Raw genomic sequence first — 22,112 nt, forward strand, 5'->3', positions numbered from 1 at the left:
ATCGGTGGTGCTGTACCCATAAAAAGTGGGGTTCACCCACTTGATATTTACTAGTGGTGTGCACACTACTTTTTCCTAATAAAGCAACACTTTAATTGAATCCATGGAGGAAATACCTGCATCTAACCTACTGAACATTTTGCTTCTTAGGTGTACCCTTGGGGGACTCAAAAATTCTTTTTGTAGCATGCATGTGAAAAAAATTCAGAAATTTTACAAGACATAAAACCAATTTTAGAAATGCATGCATGATGCATCTAACCTGTTTTGATAGGCGACTCCTACGTAAAGCTCTTTCCCTTCCTAGGTGTACCCTTGTTAGAGTCTGAAGGTCCTTTTGTAGCCTGGTTCTTCATCCTGAAAAAATCACAAATGCCACATAGATACAACATTAATAGTTAAATGTATTCATGCTTGAACCTGCATGATGCATTCGTATAAGCATTCACACACAGTTGATAAAATCTGCATTCATGCTTCAAGCTACATGATGAATTTTTATAAAGCATTCACAAGGGTGATCAATTAGATGTGCACAATGCATATACATTCCAGAAATAAATTCTAAACTCACACATGCATCATTAATAGTTACAATCCATGATTATCTTGCCACACATTCAGAGACAAGCATACAGCGCTTCTACATCGGCATGAAGCATGTTAAAACATGGATCAATGCTACCTAGGAAAACCAGCCACATGCAAATTCAACCAACATTCGAGATAGAATGCTTCAATCTACATGATGCCACATACCTGTTGCTGCTGTAGGGGAATGTTACTGAAGCTGATGACCAACCCAACAAAAAGTACTCCTCCTGAATTTGCTTGTTGTTATTGTGATGTTGCTGCTTGTTGCTTCGGCTAGCAAAGAAACGCAAAGGAGGGAGGAAAGAGGGAATCAGAAACCTGAATAGCGTGGGCGAGACAGAGAGAGGGGGGCGGAACGAGTGAGACAGAGTGGGAGGGACGAGACTCGAGAGAATATTTGCATTAAGTGCTTGAAAGTACCTTGAGGTGATCATTAACCAGTAAGCGCTTTCACTTAGTATACGTCAAATTTTAACCCTTTTTTTCCATAAATTGTGAATTTAATCCCACTGTTTCAAAAGCCTAAACCACCCATTTTCTCAACCCCCAACACCATATACTATATAGTGGCAAAAGCGGTCCACCTATACATGCTTTCACCCACAACTTGTATAGGTTGTCCACAAATAACTTGGCTAGTTCTGGAGTCTTAATCGTTGATTTGGTTGAAATAAACTTACATAGTTTAGTCAACCGGTCTACAACCACCCATACTACGGTCATGACCTCGTACAGTGGTTGGTAAACCCACAATAAAATCCATAGAGATACTTTCCCATTTACCATTGGGAATCTCCAATGGATGTAAGAGTCCTCTTGCCTTCAGGCGCTCTGCTTTGTTAACTTGACATTTTTGGCAATGCAAGACATAATCTTGAGCAAAGCCATGTAAACTTGGCCAGTAAAACTGTCGTCGTACGAGAGCATATGTCTTTCTAATACCTGGGTGCCCTGCACTTGGACTATCATGACATTCATAAAGAATTTGGCGCTAAATGTTTGTGTCCGTCGGTACACAAAATCTCCCCTTATGGAGTAGGTACCCATTGTCGATGGTAAAATTCTTCCATCGCTGTAGTTCATCACTCGACAGAGGAGAACTGTGTCACTACAAGAGGCTCTTCATATTAGCGACGCTCACACAGCGACGCTCCAAAAAAAAATTCCCGGCGTCGCTATGAGCGTCGCTATAAGCGTCGCTATGAGCGTCGCAAATTTACAAAGACATTTGCGACGCTCATAGCGACGCCGGCTGGGGTATAAAATAACCGAGCGCGCCCAAAAACTCAGATCTCAGATCTGAGTTTTTCGGCGCCCTCAAGCAAGGAGCAGGTACCGCTCTCCCTCACTCTCTCTCTCTCTCTCTCTCTCTCTTTTTCTTCTCCACACACACACACACACACACGAGGAGAGGAAGGAGAGCCAGGTATGCTCCTTCCCTCTCCTCATTCTCATGTTCCCTTCCCCTCTTTCTCTCTCCCTCTCTCTCTCTCTCACACACACACATACACACACACACACATAGTGTTTTTGAGAGAGAGAGAGAGAGAGAGAGAGAGAGAGAGAGAGAGAGAGAGAGAGAGAGAGAGTACAAACAAAAACAAAAACGCGCACACACATACATAAACAAAGAATGCACACACACATTGAGAGAGAAAAAGAGAGAGAGAGCATGCATAAACAAAAAACGCACGCATTGAGAGAGGAAAAGAGAGAGAGAACATGCATAAACAAAAAACGCACACATTGAGAGAGGAAAAGAGAGAGAAAACATGCATACGATCCAAAAAAATGCACACACATTGAGAGAGAAAGAGAGAGAAACTAATTTAACGTCGTAGGAAACTAATTAAAATTAAAAGACCTAAAGATCTAGCCGACGAGGAGTTGAACTCAAGACCTATTATTCAAGAGGGAAATGGCATAATCAATCTATCATACTTGGCATGGGTGATAGAAAGGTTATACCATTTATCTCTTTTTATTGGCACACACATCCACACACGCGCACACACACAAGAAGAAGAGAGTTATAACGTCGTAGGAAACTATCTTAAAAGACGTTAAAGATTAGGTTATATGTAGACTTACATTAAATTAGATTTAGGTTTATTTTTAACTAGATTTACGTTTATTTAAGCTAGATTTAGATTTACGTTATATTAGATTAGATTTAGGTCTCCATAGACTACGATGCCTGCATGAAGCGGGTGAAGAAAGCTCTCAATGGAATATAGGGTATTGCTGCCTTCACTCATGGTGGGCTCTGTCGATCCAAAAGTACTGGTGAAATGTCTTCAGAAGATAGGGAAGAAGGTGGATCTTCAGGGTGGCAAGAGTCACTACATCCCCGACACAATGACCATCTAGACAACCTCTAGTCATTAGACTTACGTTAAATTAGATTTAGATTTATTTTTAGTTAGATTTACGTTTATTTAGATTTACGCTTATTTACGTTAGATCGAGTCCACTCAAGAATTACTTACAGTTTAGGGTTTAGAGTTAAACGAACAGTGAAAAGATGTTAAGATGAAGTGAAGTGCTACAGCTAGAGAAGAGGCAAAGGGGTTTTGTCCACTACATGCAGTATCATGTAGACGTGGGTGTGTAGATTTCTTGTACCCACAAATATAGGTATTGACCAATAAAGACGAGATTATAACCTGGTGGTTCTGATCTCCGTGCACCTCTAGACCGAGGTGTGCGGGGATTGGACATGACTAGAGAATGTGAGGTAAAGAGAGAGAGAGAGAGAGAGAGAGAGAGAGAGAGAGAGAGAGAGAGAGAGAGAGAGAGAGAGAGAGATAAGACGAAGAATGCCAATAGAATATTAAATTTGTTGTCCAGGTTATAAGTTTTTTATCCTCATTATGAGTAGCGACGAGGATGTGGGACCGTCCAACCGAAATACCTATCTCTCAACGAGGGTCTTATGTCCTTGTAATCAATGCAAGCATGCTGTGCGACGGACAAGACGTGTTTCTTTGCAGCACGTTCGCGAATTTGGCGAGTTCGATCCATCTATTATAGATCGAGTTGTTGCCAATTATAACTCGTCGAACTCTGATGCTGGCCAACAAGCAGCAATCTTGCAACCCAATAGACGTGTTCGCAGGCGCTTTGGTCAAGCAGCATATGTGAGGCCACAAGATGTAGCCTCTGACAGCTCGAGGGATGATCATGCAGAGAACATTCCCAACGAGGCAATGTTTGAGCCCGAGATTGATGAAATGATCGAGACGATCATGGATTCAGAAAGGCTTATCTATGATGATATGAAAAGTGAAGCCGATACGCCATTGTATAATGGAGCACGTATGTCTAGATTGAAAGCACTCCTGGTTCTTCTCAACATGCAGGCAAAGTTTGGATGGAGTGACACTAGCGTCACAGCGCTTTTCAGGTGATCTATTACAATTAGTTTACTTGAATAGAACTCTAAATGTATAATGATCTGATAGATTTTTACACGACTGTATCATATTTTTATGTTGTGTAGATTGCTGAAAGAGCACATACTACCAACTGACAATGTGATGACAGATTTCCTAGATGAATCAAGAAAGATTTTGCGAAACTTGGGGGATGGATTACAATTCTATCCACACTTGTCCTAATGACTGCATTCTTTTCAGAGGGGAATACATAGACATGGAGAAGTGTCCGAAATGTGATTCCGAAAGATATCAAGTAGATCTCCACGGGACAAAAACTCCACAAAAGGTTTTGCGACATTTCCCTCTGCTTCCTCGCATCAAGCATTTCTTCGAATGTAAGTCCATGGCCGCCCTAGCATCATGGCATGAGGAGAATAAATCTTCAGATGGTGTGCTACGAATTCCTGCAGATTGCGTAGCGTGGAAACATATAGATGGAACATGGTCGGATTTTGCCAGGGAAGCTCGAAATTTGCGCTTAGGCCTGGCTATGGATGGCGTAAATCCATTTGGTCAAAGATCAACATCTTACAGTGTATGGCCCGTTGTCATCGTCAACTACAACATTCCCCCGTGGTTGACTACGAAGAAGGGGCACCTATGGCTAAGCTTGATTGTGCTAGGGCGATATAAAGTGGGGAATATGGATGTGTATCTTCGTCCACTATTGGAAGAGCTACAACAATTGTGGATTGGCATAGAGGTGGTGGATATGAGCCGACACACAGGACGACGGAATGCTTTGATCAGAGGCATTCTAATGTGGACCATGCATGACTATCCCGGGCTAACAGAATGCTCAGGTGATCTATTGACACTCCTCACTCAGACACTGTAAATCTTGTTTTTTCCCATAGTTGATCTATTATCATGTGTATACATGCAGGGCTTCAAACAAGCGGATACAGAGCATGTGTCACATGTGGACCTAGACTGAATGCACGTAGGGCACCCTCACTGAAGAAGCAAATCTACGAAGGTCATCAAGCGTATCTTCCAGAGAATCATGTGTTACGCGACGGCTTTTTGGGAAGAGAGCCACCAAGGATGTCTGCACAAGCATGGTTAGAGCAGAAGGAGATGTGCGATGACGGATTGCCTCCAGGGATGAAGAGACTATCTCTATGGTACGAGTTACCATACTGGCCCCGACTCATGATCAATCACTTGCTCGATCCAATGCACATATTGAAGAATGTGGGTAATCTACTATGGGACCATTTGACCGGCAAGAAAGATACTTTGGGAGCCAGAGTTGACCTTAGAAATGTGGATCGTATGGAGCAATATTGGCCGCAAACAGCGTCTGATGGATCGATTAAACTCCCTAAAGCACCATGGATTTTCACAGGATCCCAAGAACGCAAAGTAAAAGAGACCATTCGATCTTTGCGGACCCCCACTGGCGTAATGCGCTCGCTCCGAACGTGTTTTACTAAAGAAGAAAAGCTTACCGGTTTGAAGTCACACGATTGGCATAAAATGTGTCAGGTACGTTCATAGTGGACTTTAATATCATTGCATAAAATGTGGACTTTAATATCATTGCTGCACATACTTTACAGTTTATTTTACCGGTTGCCATTGAGGGATGTTTGTCTCTCGACATCCGTAACACAATCTACAAACTTGCAAAGCTGGTGCAATGGATCTCACAAAAGGAGATCAACGTAGACTCCATACCATTCGCCAAACTAAATGCTGCGGAGCTTGTGTGCATGTTTGAGAAACATTTTCCTACTACAATGCTAACCATTCAGGTGCATCTTCTTGTTCACATAGTTGATGAGGTGGAAATAGCTGGCACAGTTTATTCCAGATGGATGTTCTTCTTAGAGCGTTTCATGAAAACGCTTAAGGGATATGTGCGTCAAAAGGTACGTCCGGAGGGTAGCATGGCAGAAGGTTGGTTGGTATCAGAGTCCCTAGTGTACATTGGAGAGTGGCTAGACGGATTTGATAAATCTCGGGACACGCTATGGCAAACCATAGATGATGAGCGCATATCTGGGATTGTCATGTGCAATCTTGGTGTTGAGAAGAAGATGACGGAAGATCTAGAGGCTAAAATCAACCCATTTTGCATGCTTCACAATCCAGTGATGCAAAAGTGGATTTCACAATATGAGGATGCAAAGCAAGAGCGACAAAGGGCACGAATCGAGTGGAGACGGGGAAGATGACCACCGATGCACTATCCAGCGGTTCTGGAGAGCCTACCAACCTTCATGAGCTTAAGATGGTTGCACAACCAATTGAAAAGCGCACAACAATGCGGTGACGAAGTGAGTGAAGAAGAGTGGGAGTACTCTCGGGGTTGCGCGACCAAGGTAAGTTTGCAATGTACGACTAGCAAGTGACTTTATTTATAAACGTTTAAACAGCCACTCATAATCTTTGTTCGTTGTAGTATAAGTCATACACAGCAGCATGATGTAAAGGTCGACATTTTAGGGTGGAACGAATCGACAAAAAGCGTTTTACTCAAGATTGTGGAATCATGGCAAAATTTGAACAGTCTAGTCGACGACGTTCCTCTGATGCAGATCCTGTGGTGGCGGAACTCACTTACTTTGGCACGCTGCAAGAGATTTTGAGGATCGATTACAGTGGATTTTTTGTCGACTTGTTCGACGTGCAATGGTTCAAGATAATCATGGAGGGTCGCAACGCTACTATGCGTAGAGGAGAGTCTAGTTTTCTTGAGGTGGATTCTACTAAGAAATGGAATGACCTAAGAGACACTTTCGTACTACCCGAGCATTGTGAACAAGTAAGTATGTAAATAGTTAACATCCCCCTTTTACAAGTTATGTGCTTGAAAGCTCTCATGTAAGTTATGTGGCTCTGGCAGGTAATATTTCATCCTACAAAGTCTACATCAAACTGGTGGTACGTCATAGAGGTAGCCCCTCGTAGTGTAAGGACGTATGAAGGCTACCATGTGCCAATCACAACGACATCAATGGAGGAGATCAGAGAAGATGCTCAATCAGAAGCCGCTGTGGTGGTGTCAGACGAGCATCAAGATGCTACTACTCTATATGGGGTGCATGTAGAGGAGCTACAAAATGAAACGGAGGATATGTGTTTAAACGTAGAGCTCTATATAGATATAGGAAGTTATGCTGAGCTATGCGAGGATGAGAGAGAGATCTCTTAAAGCCACAAATATTGTATTTGAACAATTTTGCTCCGTGTTGTAAAAGCTCTGGCTCTCTAAGTACCTTCCATGGTGTATAACGCTCTTTTCTACTCGCGCTCACATCTTTTGATTGAAAATTCTGAGTTTTCGACTTGTCTCTTCTATCACTCGATTCATTGCATCATTGTATTTATATGCGTCATTACGTCATTGTATTTAATGGTCTTTGCGTCATTGTCTACTCTATTCATTCAATATTAAGTTTAAATATTCGTGTGTTTAATGCAGGTATGGATGATGAGGAGTTTCTTTCTTCTTTGTCACCGCAGCAGAGACAGTGGTACGTGGAGCGTCATCGCTCTGGCGCATCATCGTGCGTTCCTAATCCATCCGCATCTCCCTCTCTTTCGGAGCATTCGGCGCGCTCCGAAGCTTCGGCGTCGACGAGACGAGCTTCACACTCGTCTAGACACCGGCGCTCTAGTGGTGGCGGTGGCGGTTGTTGTGGGGATTCCGCCACCGATGCCTCCACACTGCCTCGTGTTCGACGAGGCTCTTTACCCTCCCCTTCTTTGTCCGCCCCCACACCAGCCACAGCATCGCCATCTACGCCAGGTTTTGCACGGCTGACTGTTCCTAGAAGCTACACACCTCTACCTACTCCGCCAGGAGCCACCCCACTCGACACTCCTCGCTTCGAGACCCAGACGCCGGTGGAGACACCTAACGTCCGTACCCCCATCGACACGCCGCTAGAGACCCCTGCCGGGACACCTAGGTTCACGCGTCACCGGCCAGAGGGCTTGCCTTACTCCGTCGACATCAGCGGCGGCATCATCATGGATGATGATGGCAAGAAGGTGATCTCGCGCATGCGTGGTCTTTGCTCTCAGCTGTTTAGACACTACATACTAAACAAATGGAGTGAAGTACCAAGTGATTTAAAAAACAGAGTCATCAGCATACTTCATGATGAGTTTCCCGTTCCAACACGGGATCAGCGCTTCAATGAAGACCTGATGAAGATTCGAATGCGCGAATACTGCAAACACAAGCGTTTCGAAGTGCAAAAAGCAATCAAGAATGGGTGGAACAGGACAGATTGGCTGGCCAAAGAAGATTGGAAGAATGCGAAGAAAGCAGCGCGCGAGAATCCCGACAAGTGGAAGCAACAAAAGGATGCAGCCAGAGCGCGAGTAGAGGCAGGGAGCTCGCACCACTTGGGGAGCGGTGGATGGACATCATTTGAGGCCGATTTTGTAAGTGTTTTCACATTGCTCTTTATGCATGTTCGATAGTTTAGGGTTTATGAGTTTTTTAGTTCTAACATAATGAAATCTTTGTATGTTTTGACAGTGGTCGATGACAGGACGTGATCCCACACCGTACGAGCACGAGTACGCAGGCAGGAAGGGCTTAAACGCCCTGATGGACATTCTCAGTTCTCGCGGCGGCATGGTTAGTATTAGGGTTTACTCTTTTTTAGTTTTTGTATTGTTTTATAAATGTCGTTATATGTTTATACTTACTGAAAGCTGTCTTATTGTCTTTTTTTGTAGAATCCGACAGATACGCCGCTTGGACGCGATGAGACGTCTGACTAGACGACGTTAGTTTAGCCGTAGCTAGATAGCATTAGTTTAGGGTTTCTCATAGCTTATGTATCATGAGACGGATTTTATACGTCTCTTTGAACCATGTATATTATTACATTTGTCACCGCAGTTCCTTTTGCCAATCAATTCTTTATGCCTATGATGTTGTACAATTGTCATTATTACATTTGCCAATCAATTCATTTTGCTTATGATGTGTACAATTGTCAATTTTGCAAACAATGCGTCTTGTGGGTGACTATTTTAGGTCTATTATCTATCTTTGCACTTTTTTAAAAAAGTGAATCAAGTACAATATGGTTGATGGGTGGCAGGGCATTCAATGCCCTGCCACCAAAAAAAAATTCTCTCTGGCGTCGCTATAAGTGTCGCTATTTATGGCTCTGTAGCGTCGCTATGAGTGTCGCTATAGTCTTCTGTGTAAACGTCGCTATAGGCGTCGCTATATGCGTCGCTATATAGCGACGCTTATAGCGATGCCTATAGCGACGCATATAGCGAAGCTCTCATAGAGACGCTCGTAGCGACGGTTTTAGCGACGCCGGGGGTTATAAAAACCCAGTGTATTTCCGTCGCTAACAGCGTCACAAGAGCACACAACCTCTTGTAGTGTGTGTGGAGGTACCATCATTGGAGTGAGGAGGATCCCTCATTTGTACATGGCTCCACACTTTGGAATATGCGTCATCCTGCTCATATTTGCCCTTTAGAGAATCCAAAAATTCACTACAAAGTTCCGTGAACAAGAGAGAATTGATCTCTGGCATACGACTAGAGCGCAGCCACCACATTGTATCGTCCTTTGCGGTACCGGAGCTTGGCATCATATTCCTGAAGAATCTCAGTCCACGTGGCTTTCCGACCCTTCAAATTAGTTTGTTGTGTGAACCATTTGATGCTTTCATGGTCAAACACAATCTCAAACTGACCACCATACAAAATAATATCTCCATGTTTTCAAGGCAGACACTATTGCATAGAGTTCGTGTTCATAAGTGGAGTATGCTACATCAAGCTTCTTGCTTTCAAATGCAATTGGCCGCCCGTCTTGTAACAGGACTGCTCCAATAGCACGGTCACTGGCATCCGTTTCCAAAACGAATGGTTTCAAAGGATCTACAATAGCTAGTATTGGAGCTGTAGCTAATGCATCCTTGAGTGTATCAAAACTATACTGTTGAGTAGGTCCCCACTGAAAAGCTTTGCCTTTGCCTTTCAGTTGATCCGTCATGGGAACAACAATATTGGCATAGTTTTTAACGAACCTTCGATAAAAATCTGCAAATCCTAAAAAAATTTGTAACTCTTCTAGATTTTTAGGAGAAGGCCACTGCCGAATTGTATCGACTTTGGATTGATCCATATGTAGCCCATTAGCTGAAATAACATGCCCAAGATAGTGAATTTCTTCTTTCAAAAAATCACACTTAGATTCCTTGGCATATAATTGATCTGTTCGTAACAATTCAAACACCTACCTCAGATGTAGTAAATGTTCTTGTTCAAAAGCACTGTATACGAGAACGTCATCGAGGAAAACGATGATAAATTTGCCCAAGTACGGCCTCAAGACACTATCCATAAGTGTCATGAAGGTTGTGGGAGCATTGGTTAAGCCAAATGGTATAACCGAAAACTCGTAGTGTCCAAACCTTGTTCGGAATGCAATTTTGGGTGTATCAGCAAGTCGAATACGTACTTGGTGATAACCTGACCGCAAGTTTATTTTCGTAAAAATACGAGCATGAGTGAGTTTTTCGAACAACTCATCCACGCGTGGCAATGGGTACTTGTTCTTAACAGTAACCGCACATACGCATACTGCCGTCTTTTTTCTTCACTAATAGGATAGGAGAAGCCCATGGTGAAGAACTGGGTTGGATAAACCCTCTGCTAAGGTAGTCAGCAAGCTGACCTTCCATCTCAATAGCTTCAGAGTAACTCATGCGGTACGGTGATTTACTGACAGGTTTACTACCTGCAACCACATCGATGCTATATATGTTGCACCGATCGTGTCGACGGTAATCCTGGTGGAAAATCATTAGGAAAAACATCGTGAAATTCCTTTAATAAATTTTTTAACTCACTAGCAATTTTTTCTTGTTGGGAAGTAGCCATTGGTGGAAGAGATGAGAGAGAAGCATGCGGCGTTGAGGAATGTTCAACAGATTCAATGTTAGAGAGAAAATGAGACAACGAGTAACACAATAAAACTTGGTCTATTTCATTATCAGAAACGAGCTGCATGAGCTCAGCTGTACATATCAGTGGTGAAGAAGGTATATCCTTCTCTCCTAACAACAACACATATGCGCCATGGGATTCAAACATCAAGCTGTTGTGCTCATAGCTACGCTTCAGTGATGGTCCTAGGCTATGCAACCATTCCCTACCAAGGACCACGTCTATCCTCTCCATGTTCATAACATGAAAATCCAAGGATATGGAGTAGCCTTGTATTTCCAACGGTACAGCTCGGACTTGAGTATCCTAGACTTCGGCATCATATCCATTCATCAATGCTACCTTGTAGCGGTGGGTACTCGAAGTTTGAGGCAATTTGAGTTTTTTCACCAATCCATAATTGATAAAATTGTGAGTAGCACCGTCATCTACCAAGATGCGCACCTTGTGCCCTTGTAGAGTTCCGTGCATACGTACTAACTCATGTGGTCGGAATGTCACGTGACACATCCAATTCTATGTGTCCGTGGACAAGCTACAGCATGACCAGGGTTCAATTAGTCAAGTGAGTCTAGAATAGGAAGTGATCTGGCACTTTTGTGAGTCTGTTCACAGACCGTGCATGTCCAGTCACTTAGAGTAGATGCATATTCTCTGGTTGCACAGAGCATGATCATCAAAATCCATCAAAATCCATTAGGGGAATTTTGTAGTGCATTAAACCTCTTTTGCCTATTTTTGACATTTTTCACTTATTTATTACGTGACTTTTGTTGGAAACTAAGTAGGGCAATTTTGCTAAAATAGTATATAAGCAAACCAGAGCTAGCACTTTCTGGTAGAAGAGGCAGCAAAAGCACCTTGCTCAACAGGCAACTTCTCAGCAAGACCGACCCGTGACAACTCTAGCGTTTTCAGCATTGTAGAAGGCCTAGCGTTTTTGCATCAAATCAGCCAGCGTTTTTGCATTTGCAGATTCCCGACGACAGTAGACAACAGATCAGCCCTAGCGTTAGCAGATTCCCACAGCAACACAACAGATTTCCTAGCGTTAGCAGATCTCCCTGCAAGGTTAGTTTTCAGTCCTAGCGTTTTTGGTTTGCAGATCAACCTCAGCGTTTTTGTAGATCATCGCGCAGAATCAGCCATAGGACCAACGTTTTCAGTTTTCAGCCTTTAGCACTCGCAGAACAAGTCTCGAATCTCGCAGATCTCACCTCCCGCAGCAGTTCCTGGCCGCACGTTGAAATCCATCGAAGTTCTGCAGTTTCAGCCCGGAAAACGTAGATTTCAGCATCTGCGTTTTCAGCGCGTCGTCGTCGCATCGTCGCCATCGACATAGAGTCAAAACTCATCAGATAAAGATTTGCAGATTTCAACCCTTCGCGATTTTAGTTTTCAGCCCGTCTGGTCGTCGCCCTCATCGTCGTCGACATCGTCGGCAAGTCCAAGCATTGTAGAGATTTGTGCAATCATAAGTAGACCGCTCTCGCCATAGAGAGTGAGGCCCTTGGAGGAGGGTTTTACAACGTCTCTGGTGTCGTATTCTCTATCTATCTCTCAGTCTCGTTCAGTTTCACGCACAGTGTCCATTCACTTTGTTTGTGTCCATTGCACTCTCTCATTAAGAACGGAAGGCTCTCCCTTCCATAAGAACAAAAGGAACCTTGAGCACAGTTCGGAGCACTCATCTTGACCAAATTTCAAACATTCATTCCGCTGCACCTTACACCGAAGGTTTGTGCCACATGGAAGCTGTGAGACAACATTCATGCACCACCTCGGTGTGTGTTACTTCCACTGTAGAGAATCGTGAGGAAGAGTCAAGAGGCAGCAGTTCCACCGTGTGCACTGCTTTCTCCTTGCCATGAGCAACAGATTTCCCCTTGGGACAATCCTTTTTGCCATGACTGCTTCCTAAGCATTGAAAATATAATTTTTCTTTCTTAGCTTTATCAAAGTCTTGAGGAGAGAGAGGACCTCTGGACCCCTTGGGTTTTTTTGATGCTTCATAATTGGCTACTATAAATTTCCTTTTATTGTGCCCGTACTGTGTGCGTGTATTACCATCTGTATTAGCAGGCACGTGATTATTATGTGATTTATTTTCATCTAGATGAATGTGTGCTTTCACTATGGCTTCCTCAAGTGTTTTAGGGTCTTCACTCTTGACATGCTTCTTAAGCTCTAGCGTCAGACCACGGATAAACCCACGTACTTGCTAAAAGGTGTCTAGTCCTTCCACCTTGAGGATAACATCCCTATAGTGAGATGTATATTCAAGTAATGATGGGTATTGGCGCATGGAACACGTGTCTTAAGCCGTCCAATTCCGATCTGCCTCATTTGTAGGCAATAATTCTTTGCGAAACATAGTTTCAAAAGTTTCCCAACTCTGTGGTATGATATTCTTCTCCTTGAGAGACATCCACCGCTTGTAGGCCTTGCCTTCTAGAGTTAAGATTTTTTGCAGTACTCTGACCGCGTCTGGAGTACGCCGTAAGGCGTGAATTCCATCCCACTTGCTGAGAAAGATATTCACTGCATCCTTATTGCAATCTCAATCTTCTCCCTTAAAAGTCGGTGGTTTGGTGTTTTTCAACAACTCATCGACCTCCTTTGCAGTGAGAGTGTGCAAAGAATCTGGAGATGGACCCTGTCCATGATCTGAAGAGCCTTGCCCATGTGTAGCAACGTGCTCATGCATGTGTGATAGGCCCCTTGGCCTGCTGCTGCGTAAGTTGTATCACTAATGTAGATAATTTAGTGACGTTTTCATTTAAAGCTGCAAAATTTCCTTCCACGACTAATATGCGTGTTTGAAGTGCACGAAATGCTTGAATATCAAGAAGTTCATAAGCGTCGTCACCCGCCGTAGCGTCGCGGGCACTCTCCGTGAGAGCATCCGGCCGCGAGCCATCACGGGCAGGATCAGGCGTTTGATGCTCGAAATCAAAAGTCATATTAATATCTGAATCCATGGCAACACCGTGCAGTGGAAGGAATAGAAGGAAAAATACCTCGAGCCAAAAAATAATCTCGTCGTCGTATGATGCACCACAATAGGTAATTAGCCGTGCTAATTACGTCCGTGCTCCAAGGTTGAAGCAACCAGTAATTTGGTTGGTAGTCTGAGCTTGTTAATTTTCCGGTTCAAGGGTACCTAGTGGTGTTGGAGGAATCGGCTTAAGGTGTCAAGGTACGTATTGATTTCGGACACCAAGGGTGTAATAAAAAATTTCTGGAGTTTAAGCTTGTGAGCAGCAAACAGATTCCTTTTCGGAGTGCCTTCGTCCTAGTTGCACCTTCAATTGAGTTCGACGACGTTCTTGTGGTGTATGCTTTGCATGTTCAGTGGGCATGTCCCCTTAGCCAAAAAAAATGTCCACCTTTGGACCTTAGGGCAAGCCCTCATGCAAGGTTGTTTCAGTACGTACGTACAGACTGATTCCGTACTGTATGGTATGTCCGTACGTACCGTACATGCCAAGTGTTAAAAAAAAATCCACCGAAGGTGCCTAATACGCCTTGGTCGGACTGGTTGGGTGAGGCCTTTAATAAGTCCACCTATCCTATACTAGTTATTATCACAAGAGAGAACCAGAGTATAGAACACAGTCTCTACACAGTGTCTGTACAGAGACCAAGGAAGGATTTTCCGCCACCGATAAGGTTTTTTCTCCCTCCCTCCCTCCCTCCCTTTGTGTTTGGAGTCTGCAAGGAGGCACTCTAGAGACCTGACCTCGCGAAAGATTGTAAGTTTTGTATTCAACTTTGAAGTGTGCGTTAATTGTGTTGCAGAGTTATCATGCCTCATCGACCTAATCCTCTTTGGGCCGAGCACACCAATGTACTGAGAGTTGTCAACACAGGAGGCCAAGCAGGTTCAGGGACTCGCACTTGGGTGTGCAAGTACTGGGGAGAGCCAATGACGAGTACAATTACCAGGGTTTTGAAGCACCTCACTGGTATTGGCACCACTAGACATTGTGGGGGTTGCGAGGCTATCCCGCCAGCATTGAGGGATGCCTTGATTTTGGAGCATTTTCCTTCAGGATCTACTGCATCGTCACAGTCAGGACGAGCACGTGTAGCAAAAACAGCAGCAGAGGATGCCTTGTAGGATGCATTACTTGGGAGATATTGGCGGCTCTGCATCTCCAACACCATCATTTGCAGGCACTAGTAGAAAGAGAGCTCGTGTTTCACAGGCTGAGGATGAGGGTGCTAGTGCTTCAGCAGCAAGTGTAGGTGGGGTTGAGGGTGTACGTAGCCCAAGGCAAACCACATTGCCATCATGTGTACACAATGATTCATGGGTAAAAGAGCGAAAGAGTTGCAGAGATGGGGATTGCGCGGACTCTCATAGAGTGCAACATTGCATTCAATGTGTTGAAGACTGATCAATGGAAGAGGATGGTGAGAGATATTTCACAGGTTGGTGCTAGAGATTCCTGGAATGGTCTTGACTACCAAAAGATGCACACTACCATGCTTCACAACCAAAAAAAGAGATCATAGACCGAGCATTGACTCCAGTGAAGGTTGGGTGGCAACAATTTGGATGCACTGTTCTTTCTGATGGGTGGAGTGACACGCGGAGGTGCCACATTATCAATATCCTTGTTTCCTCCTGCTTGGGCACATACTTCTTATGAGCCGTGGATGCAGGGAAATCTAGAGAACGCATTTCTATGGAGTTCATCCTTAAACATATTCACCAGGCCATCAAGGAGGTTGGGGAGAAGAACATCTCGTAGGTAGATACTGATTCCTGACCATATGGCATGCACATTTGAATTTTTCATACATTGTCCAACGTAATAATGTCCACACTTCATTTAATATCTTGTCATTGTAGGTGGTCACTGATAATGCCTCCAATTGCAAGGCCATGGGGGATATGGTGGAGGCTGAGTTCAAGCACATTGTGTGGACACCATGCGCTGCACATTGCCTAGACCTTCTCATGGAGGACATAGGAAAACTTCCCTAGGTGCAGCCTACAGTGTCTGATGCGTCCAAGCTCACCACTTTTTTTCGCAAAAAACACCAGGCCTTGGAAATCTTCAGGATCCACAGCACCGTAGACATGGTGCATCCCTCGAAGACCAGATTTGCATACATGTGTCTGGTGCTTTAGAGGCTATTCAGATTGAGAGATCCACTGTTGCAGACAGTTGTGGATCCAAAGTGGAGATTGATCGATGTACCAAGCTCAGTCAGAGGCGACCAAGTACATTCAAAGAAAGGTTCTTGATGATACCTTCTGGACATAGGTGCAGTCCTTGGCAGTGGCTCTACAACCATTGTATGTACTACTATGGGTCACAGACATGGAGGGCTCTACACTTGGGTTGGTGTATCATTTGTTTATGCAGATGAAGACACACATTTTTGGATGTACCTCATTGACACAGGATCGGTAAGTACAAACTACAAAGTGCTCTAATGTCCTCATGTGACATGTCTATTTATAATTTTTCAAAACACATACTTATTGTGACTATTTTGTTTGCAATCGTGATGATATTTTGACTATTGTAGAGACTCGATGGCAGTTTATGCGTCGTCCCATCCATGGGATGGCTGTAGTTCTCCATCCTCTCTACAAGAGCCAAGAATTGTTTGAGGAGGCTTCATTGCTCACACTACGCTCTGAATATCTGAACATTATATATGATGAGGATGAGCAATTGATTCTGGATTCAGAGATGAGTAGCTACATGAACAGTTTATGAACCACCTTTGTGCGGTCCATAGCATTGAGAAAGGAAGCTACCAAGCTTCCTTTAACATGGTGGCAGAACTATGGACTCCAGGGCCTTCCCAAGTTGTGCCACCTTGCATTGCGCATCCTTTCTTAGGTAAATACTGAAGTCTGAATTATAATTTATAATTATTGAATGATGAATCTATATTGTCACACGTGACACTTGTGACCCATGAGTGTTCGCTATTTGAATTGTTGTAGGATTGCTCAGCTGGGACATGCGAGCACAACTAGAGTGCATACTCTCTTATTCAAATGAAGATCCACAATCATCTTAGCACCAAGCAGTTAGAGAGACTGGTTTATTTCCGTGCTAACATGCGGCTTGTGCGCAGCTTTCATGCCTTGGGGACACCCAAGCAGGTGAGATTTACATGCACATTCATGAAAACAAGTCAATGATCAAAAGACAGTGCTGATTCATGGACTATGTTCTTTCTTGTCATTGTAGGTGGATCCCACAGAGTTGAAGACGGTGGCAGATCCTACTGCGGAGGAGGTCGATGCACGGATTAGAGATGAGTAGGAGGAGATCCTTGGAGAGTTGCACAGGGAGCTAAAGAGCGTGGATCGCCGGGTCACTAGATTTCACTCTCGAGCTTACAGTATTCCTCTTCGCATTGCTGCTGGAGATCCAGAGGTTGCACATAGAGAGAGCATTCACAGAGGAAAGTTACCCGTTCGGCCTGCTCGTAGACAAGCCAATGAGGCTGTTCCACTCATCCACACCCAGAGTTCAGAGGCTTATGATCCAGATGAGGGTGATGATGATCTAGCATCTATGCCAGAAGAGAGAGAGACCGATTATGATGATGAGGGCAATGTCTTGACAGATGGAGACATGCTCTCTGAGTCTTCATCAGCCTCTGATGATGATTTTGAGTAGTAGTGATTTCCCAGTGCTTTTGGTCTTGGGACTTGGACATTTGTCATGACTCATTTATGCTTTTTATTTTGTTGCTTGAGCCACCCAGACTCTTTATTGAGTGACTATGTTATTTTTGTATCAGGATTCAACATTCAGTTATGTACTTTTGACCTACACTATGCCATGTGGTCTGGACTCGATTCTAGCGGTTACTTAACTTGTCGGGTGATTTTAAGTGTTTTTTGAAAGTTGTGGCTATGTTTAAGTATTGTGCACTGTTTTTAAACTAGATAGATTGTATATAAATTTGAAAGTCTTTGTATTTTTAGTTTTTAAAAAATATACTACGAATTTTATGTACCTTATGGCCCAATCCATACGGTAAAACATACAGTACGTACCGAATACTACGTACCTTACAACCTTGCCCTCATGTGAAAAAGGGCACCTGGTTATGGCGATGGCGATGCAGGCCGCTACGAGATCGTTGATGATGATCGCGGAACCCCGTGTGGTGCTCAACCGGGGTCGCTCACGAAACGAGTTGTGTTCCTTGCTGCAGCGTGCGTCGGATGAGCTCACTAGCGCCCACAAGGGTGGAGGTCGAGCGCTGCTCCTTCCTTTGGCCAAGCCCCGCTACACACGAACACTTGGTGCGTTTTCCTGTTGCCTAGCAAGCGGCCATGCCCGCCTCCCACTCCCTTTGCATGTGCATGCTTAACCCAAAAACAATGGTCCACGACCCACCCCTCTTGCCTAGAATAACCTTGCTCTTGATACCAGTGTGAAGACAAGGGGAGACTAGAGCCTGGAATCCACCTCCCAACCTCCCACTATATAGGCTAAGCTCCTAGCCCCTTTGCCCTAGTTGGATTCCCTTTCCACATTGCCTAGTCCGGCCCTTGGCCCAGTCCAAGACTCTCTGGCCTTGCCCTTGTCCTAACAGTAAGGTGGCCGGTTCGGTGGTGTGCTTCCTGGTATCAGATCAACAGTATGATCTTTAGGACGAGCAGGTGGTAACTCGCCTGACAGGCCCTTAGAAAATCAATCGGCATGAGTGTGGCGTAAATCTTGGAGAAAATCTCGTGCCCTAAACACCCCTATCATTGCAAACGAAGTTTGCCAATGCTCGGTGTAATGGCAACTCGGGTGCCACTCGAACTACCTCTGGCTGTGGCCTCAGCCTGTCAGGCGTAATTCCAAATCGATCCGCCAATTCACAAGAAGTTGGCCTTGGATCCTTCAAATGAGCTTCTTGATCTTTCCTTTTGCCCTAAAAACGAATGTGTTGTATGTTCATTTACTTAACTCGGTTCGGGTCCCACTCAATGTGATACCAGTGCTACTTTTTATCTTCCTTTTCTGCCAAATCCCTCAGCTGCTTTAGAACTTTTTGGCCTTTCTTCATCATGTTCATTCGGTGCCTTTTTAGGGCACTTCACGAAGATATGCCCAGTTTCCCCGCATTCAAAGAACTTCCCCTCCTTTATGTAGAGAGCCTCTCTTGAGGAGTAATCTTAGGTCGTGCATCCTTATCTTTCTGTTCTGGGTTGCTCTTTCTCTTTCTACTTTCATTTTTCGAAGTCTGTTCGACTCTTTGTGTCATGATCTCATCTGTGGGGTAGGTCAAACTGCCAGAGTGAATGGCAAAACCCCGTTTCGCATGACTCATCAACTCCTGAATGGAAGCTGAGTTTTGTTCTTATCAGTGATCTCGGATCTCCGTTGGTAGACCCAAGGTAAACCGCTCAATCTGTTCCTTGAACGAGATCTTCTTAAATGAAGAGGCGGGTAGAAAAGAGTTCCAGAATCTCTCACAATAAGCGTCCACTGTATCGTTCTTGGTCATCCGAAGATGGTTCCAAGCAGTCCGTATATTGCATTCATACTCTCGAGTCAGCCAAGAATAAATAAAAAGCCTCTTGAATTTCAACCGTTTAACTGGCGTAGTTTTGCTTAATAGAAGCGTGGACCACCAAGTTCGAGCATTCCCCTTAAAGTAAGAGGCAGCTCTCCGAATCTTAGAGTGCTCTCAGTAATGTCCTCTCGTGAAAGCGATGTCAAACTGCTATACAAAATACAAAGCCTTCAAAGCATCTCTATATCCCGAAAACGTGTCAAATTTAATTGACTGTCCACCTTCTTTAAACTCTCGGACTTTCTTGCTTTTGTCTTTCAGAAAGTCATACTGGTTGGCTTGTAAAAATTCTTCTTCTTTGCATAAAAGTTGACTCGAAGCATTGGAAGACTTAGGAATCCAAATCTTTTAAGGACCTTTGTAACTCCTTTGTTGACTTTTCTTAGATCTAGGTCTTGTTGAGCTCTTGAGATCTTCATGCAGGTCTGGTGTAGTTGTAGTTGTAGCCAAATCTTTGTGTAACCTGTGTAGATTCCTTGTCCAAGAGGAAGATTCTTTGAGATCGGTCTTCATTCTGTATCCTCTTGAGAGTTGTGGTAGACTTTAGAATCTTTCAATGTTGTTCTATTGTATACCTACTTCTTAGGTATCCTAGGATATTGTTGAGATTGATACCTAGAAGGCCTTCTTTCTTCGGAGGGTCTTGATGCTACTTCATATTACCTTACCTGTAGTTTTGGTATCCATATATGTCTATTACCTCTATAGTACTCTTGTTCTTCTAAGCTCCATTGTGATGTTATCCATCCCATGTGTTTGTCTTTATGTGTTGATTTCTTGTCTTTAATCCAAACCGGATCATTGACTTTGACTAAATTGCTCGGAACAAACACTTGCTTGACTATCCTTTGCTTTCTTGAGTATTTTGGCTGAAATATCTTTGTTTTTGTGGGTGTCTTTCTAGAGGTTTCAGTTGGGTTAGCAATTGACTTGAAGTTTTGAAGGCCTCACTTGCTAGAAGTATCTGATCCATGAGGGTTCTTTGATGTAGAGGCATATGATGTCACACCTTTCGTGTGAATCAGTGGAAGGTCCACTTTAGCTTTACCTTTCTACGTAAGATTTTTCTTTGATTCTTGTGACTTTTGTAACTCTGAATCTAGCATTATAGGTATCTGTAAATGTTGTTGGCTATCTCTTGGAAAAGAGAGTATTAACATTGTATCTTCTTTGTAGACCTTGTGTTGGTATAACCACTGATGTCCAAGGATGACATCTGCATGCATGTCTTTTGAAGGATTTACTTGATACTTTATCTTCGCTTCATGCTTTTGGATACTAAGAGTAGAAACCATGTCTTCTTGACCTATATGCTGAGGGGCGCTTTTAAAAATTTTCTCCACCTCTCTCTTGATATGCACTTGTTGGTGGTAAGGCTTCTAGGACCCTCAAAGGAAGTACCTGATGCATGAAAATCACAAAAAAAAACTATGTATTTATTTTGTACATAGCTATAATATTGACACATTTGGATCCCGAAAATAAGGAGAGGTAGGAACAAACCCTATGAAAAAGAAAATTTCATTGGATGTCGATTCTAACCGACTGTCACTACAGGTGAAGAGTAAAAGTAAATAGTGAAAGGGAAGAGAATCTTATGCATTATGGAGTTGGATTCAACAAACTATTATCAAATTCAAGCATAATTCACTTCTAGACACAAGGCTTGCACATGAAGTCAAGAGGGGACCACCTGGAAGACTTTTGGAAGCGAAAAGACGAGCACATATTTTTGTGGAATTTTTCTCTATTTTTTCCATTTCGAATTGGAAAAAGTTTTCAACAGCAAAGTTGTAGGCGCTGAGCCGGTCTTTTGGATCCTATTTTTTAAACAATTTTTGGAGCTATGGTTTGAGAGATATGGTTGAAATGATGGAGTCTATCTGTCCAGATAGAAAGAAGTCATATTATCCAACTCCACACACACAATTTCTTATACATTGCTCTCCATTATTGTTGTATTTTCTCTTATTTTATCAGGATTCTCTCAAATAATATAAGGAAGCTCTTAGACTCAAGCCATGGAAGGTTGCATGGAGTCAAAGCTCGCCATGGTGAAGGCGATTAGGGGGAAATTGGTCAATAAGCAGCGGCACCGGAGCGCTTGACCATTTTCTTGAGGATGATAGGGTGCAAATTTGTTATAGATTACCATGAACTCGTTCAATAGGTGTTCTCTCATCTCATTGAGGAAATAAAATATGTGATCACTTACAAGCTCAATAGGAAGTTTTTACCTAGTGAATATGAATTTGTACAGGAATGCAGCAGAAGTTCTAGCATCGTTCGTGCTAGTGATTCGTGCCTCAGCCCATTTGGTCAAGTAACATGTGGCCACAATAATAAAACTTGAGTTTTGTAGGTTGGTGGTTGTATCGGACCCACAAAGTCAATACCTCACTTAGCAAATGCATGTGCTCCCATCATAGGTCGTAGTGGCATACTTTTAGTTCTTGTCATCATTTTTGCTCGTTGACATGCATTGTATCGTCAAACAAATTCTTTCGCATCGGCAAACAAAGTTGGCCACTAGATGCATGCCATCAATATAGCTTTGGATGAGGTTTTATG

General features: G+C 43.5%; 1 protein-coding gene across 1 annotated transcript; it reads left to right on the top strand.

The window, feature by feature from the left end:
• The first annotated feature begins 16,357 nt into the window (after positions 1-16,357).
• Positions 16,358-17,033, top strand: LOC147428098 (uncharacterized). Its single transcript, XM_086497179.1, has 4 exons — positions 16,358-16,407; positions 16,504-16,550; positions 16,805-16,849; positions 16,957-17,033. The coding sequence occupies exons 1-4, from the start codon at positions 16,358-16,360 to the stop codon at positions 17,031-17,033; spliced, it is 219 nt and encodes a 72-aa protein (XP_086353305.1).
• Positions 17,034-22,112: the final 5,079 nt, after the last annotated feature.

This window comes from Adiantum capillus-veneris, chromosome 23 (assembly GCF_014529385.1).
Source record: "Adiantum capillus-veneris isolate H3 chromosome 23, ASM1452938v2, whole genome shotgun sequence".
Lineage (NCBI taxonomy): Eukaryota > Viridiplantae > Streptophyta > Polypodiopsida > Polypodiales > Pteridaceae > Adiantum > Adiantum capillus-veneris.

Coding starts and splice junctions, on each gene's coding strand:
- LOC147428098 (XM_086497179.1), top strand. CDS start 16,358: ATGCAGATGAAGACACACATTTTTGGATGTACCTCATTGACACAGGAT. Junction 16,408..16,503: donor ACCTCATTGACACAGGATCG/GTAAGTACAAAC, acceptor TTTTGTTTGCAA/TCGTGATGATATTTTGACTA. Junction 16,850..16,956: donor CATTGCGCATCCTTTCTTAG/GTAAATACTGAA, acceptor GAATTGTTGTAG/GATTGCTCAGCTGGGACATG.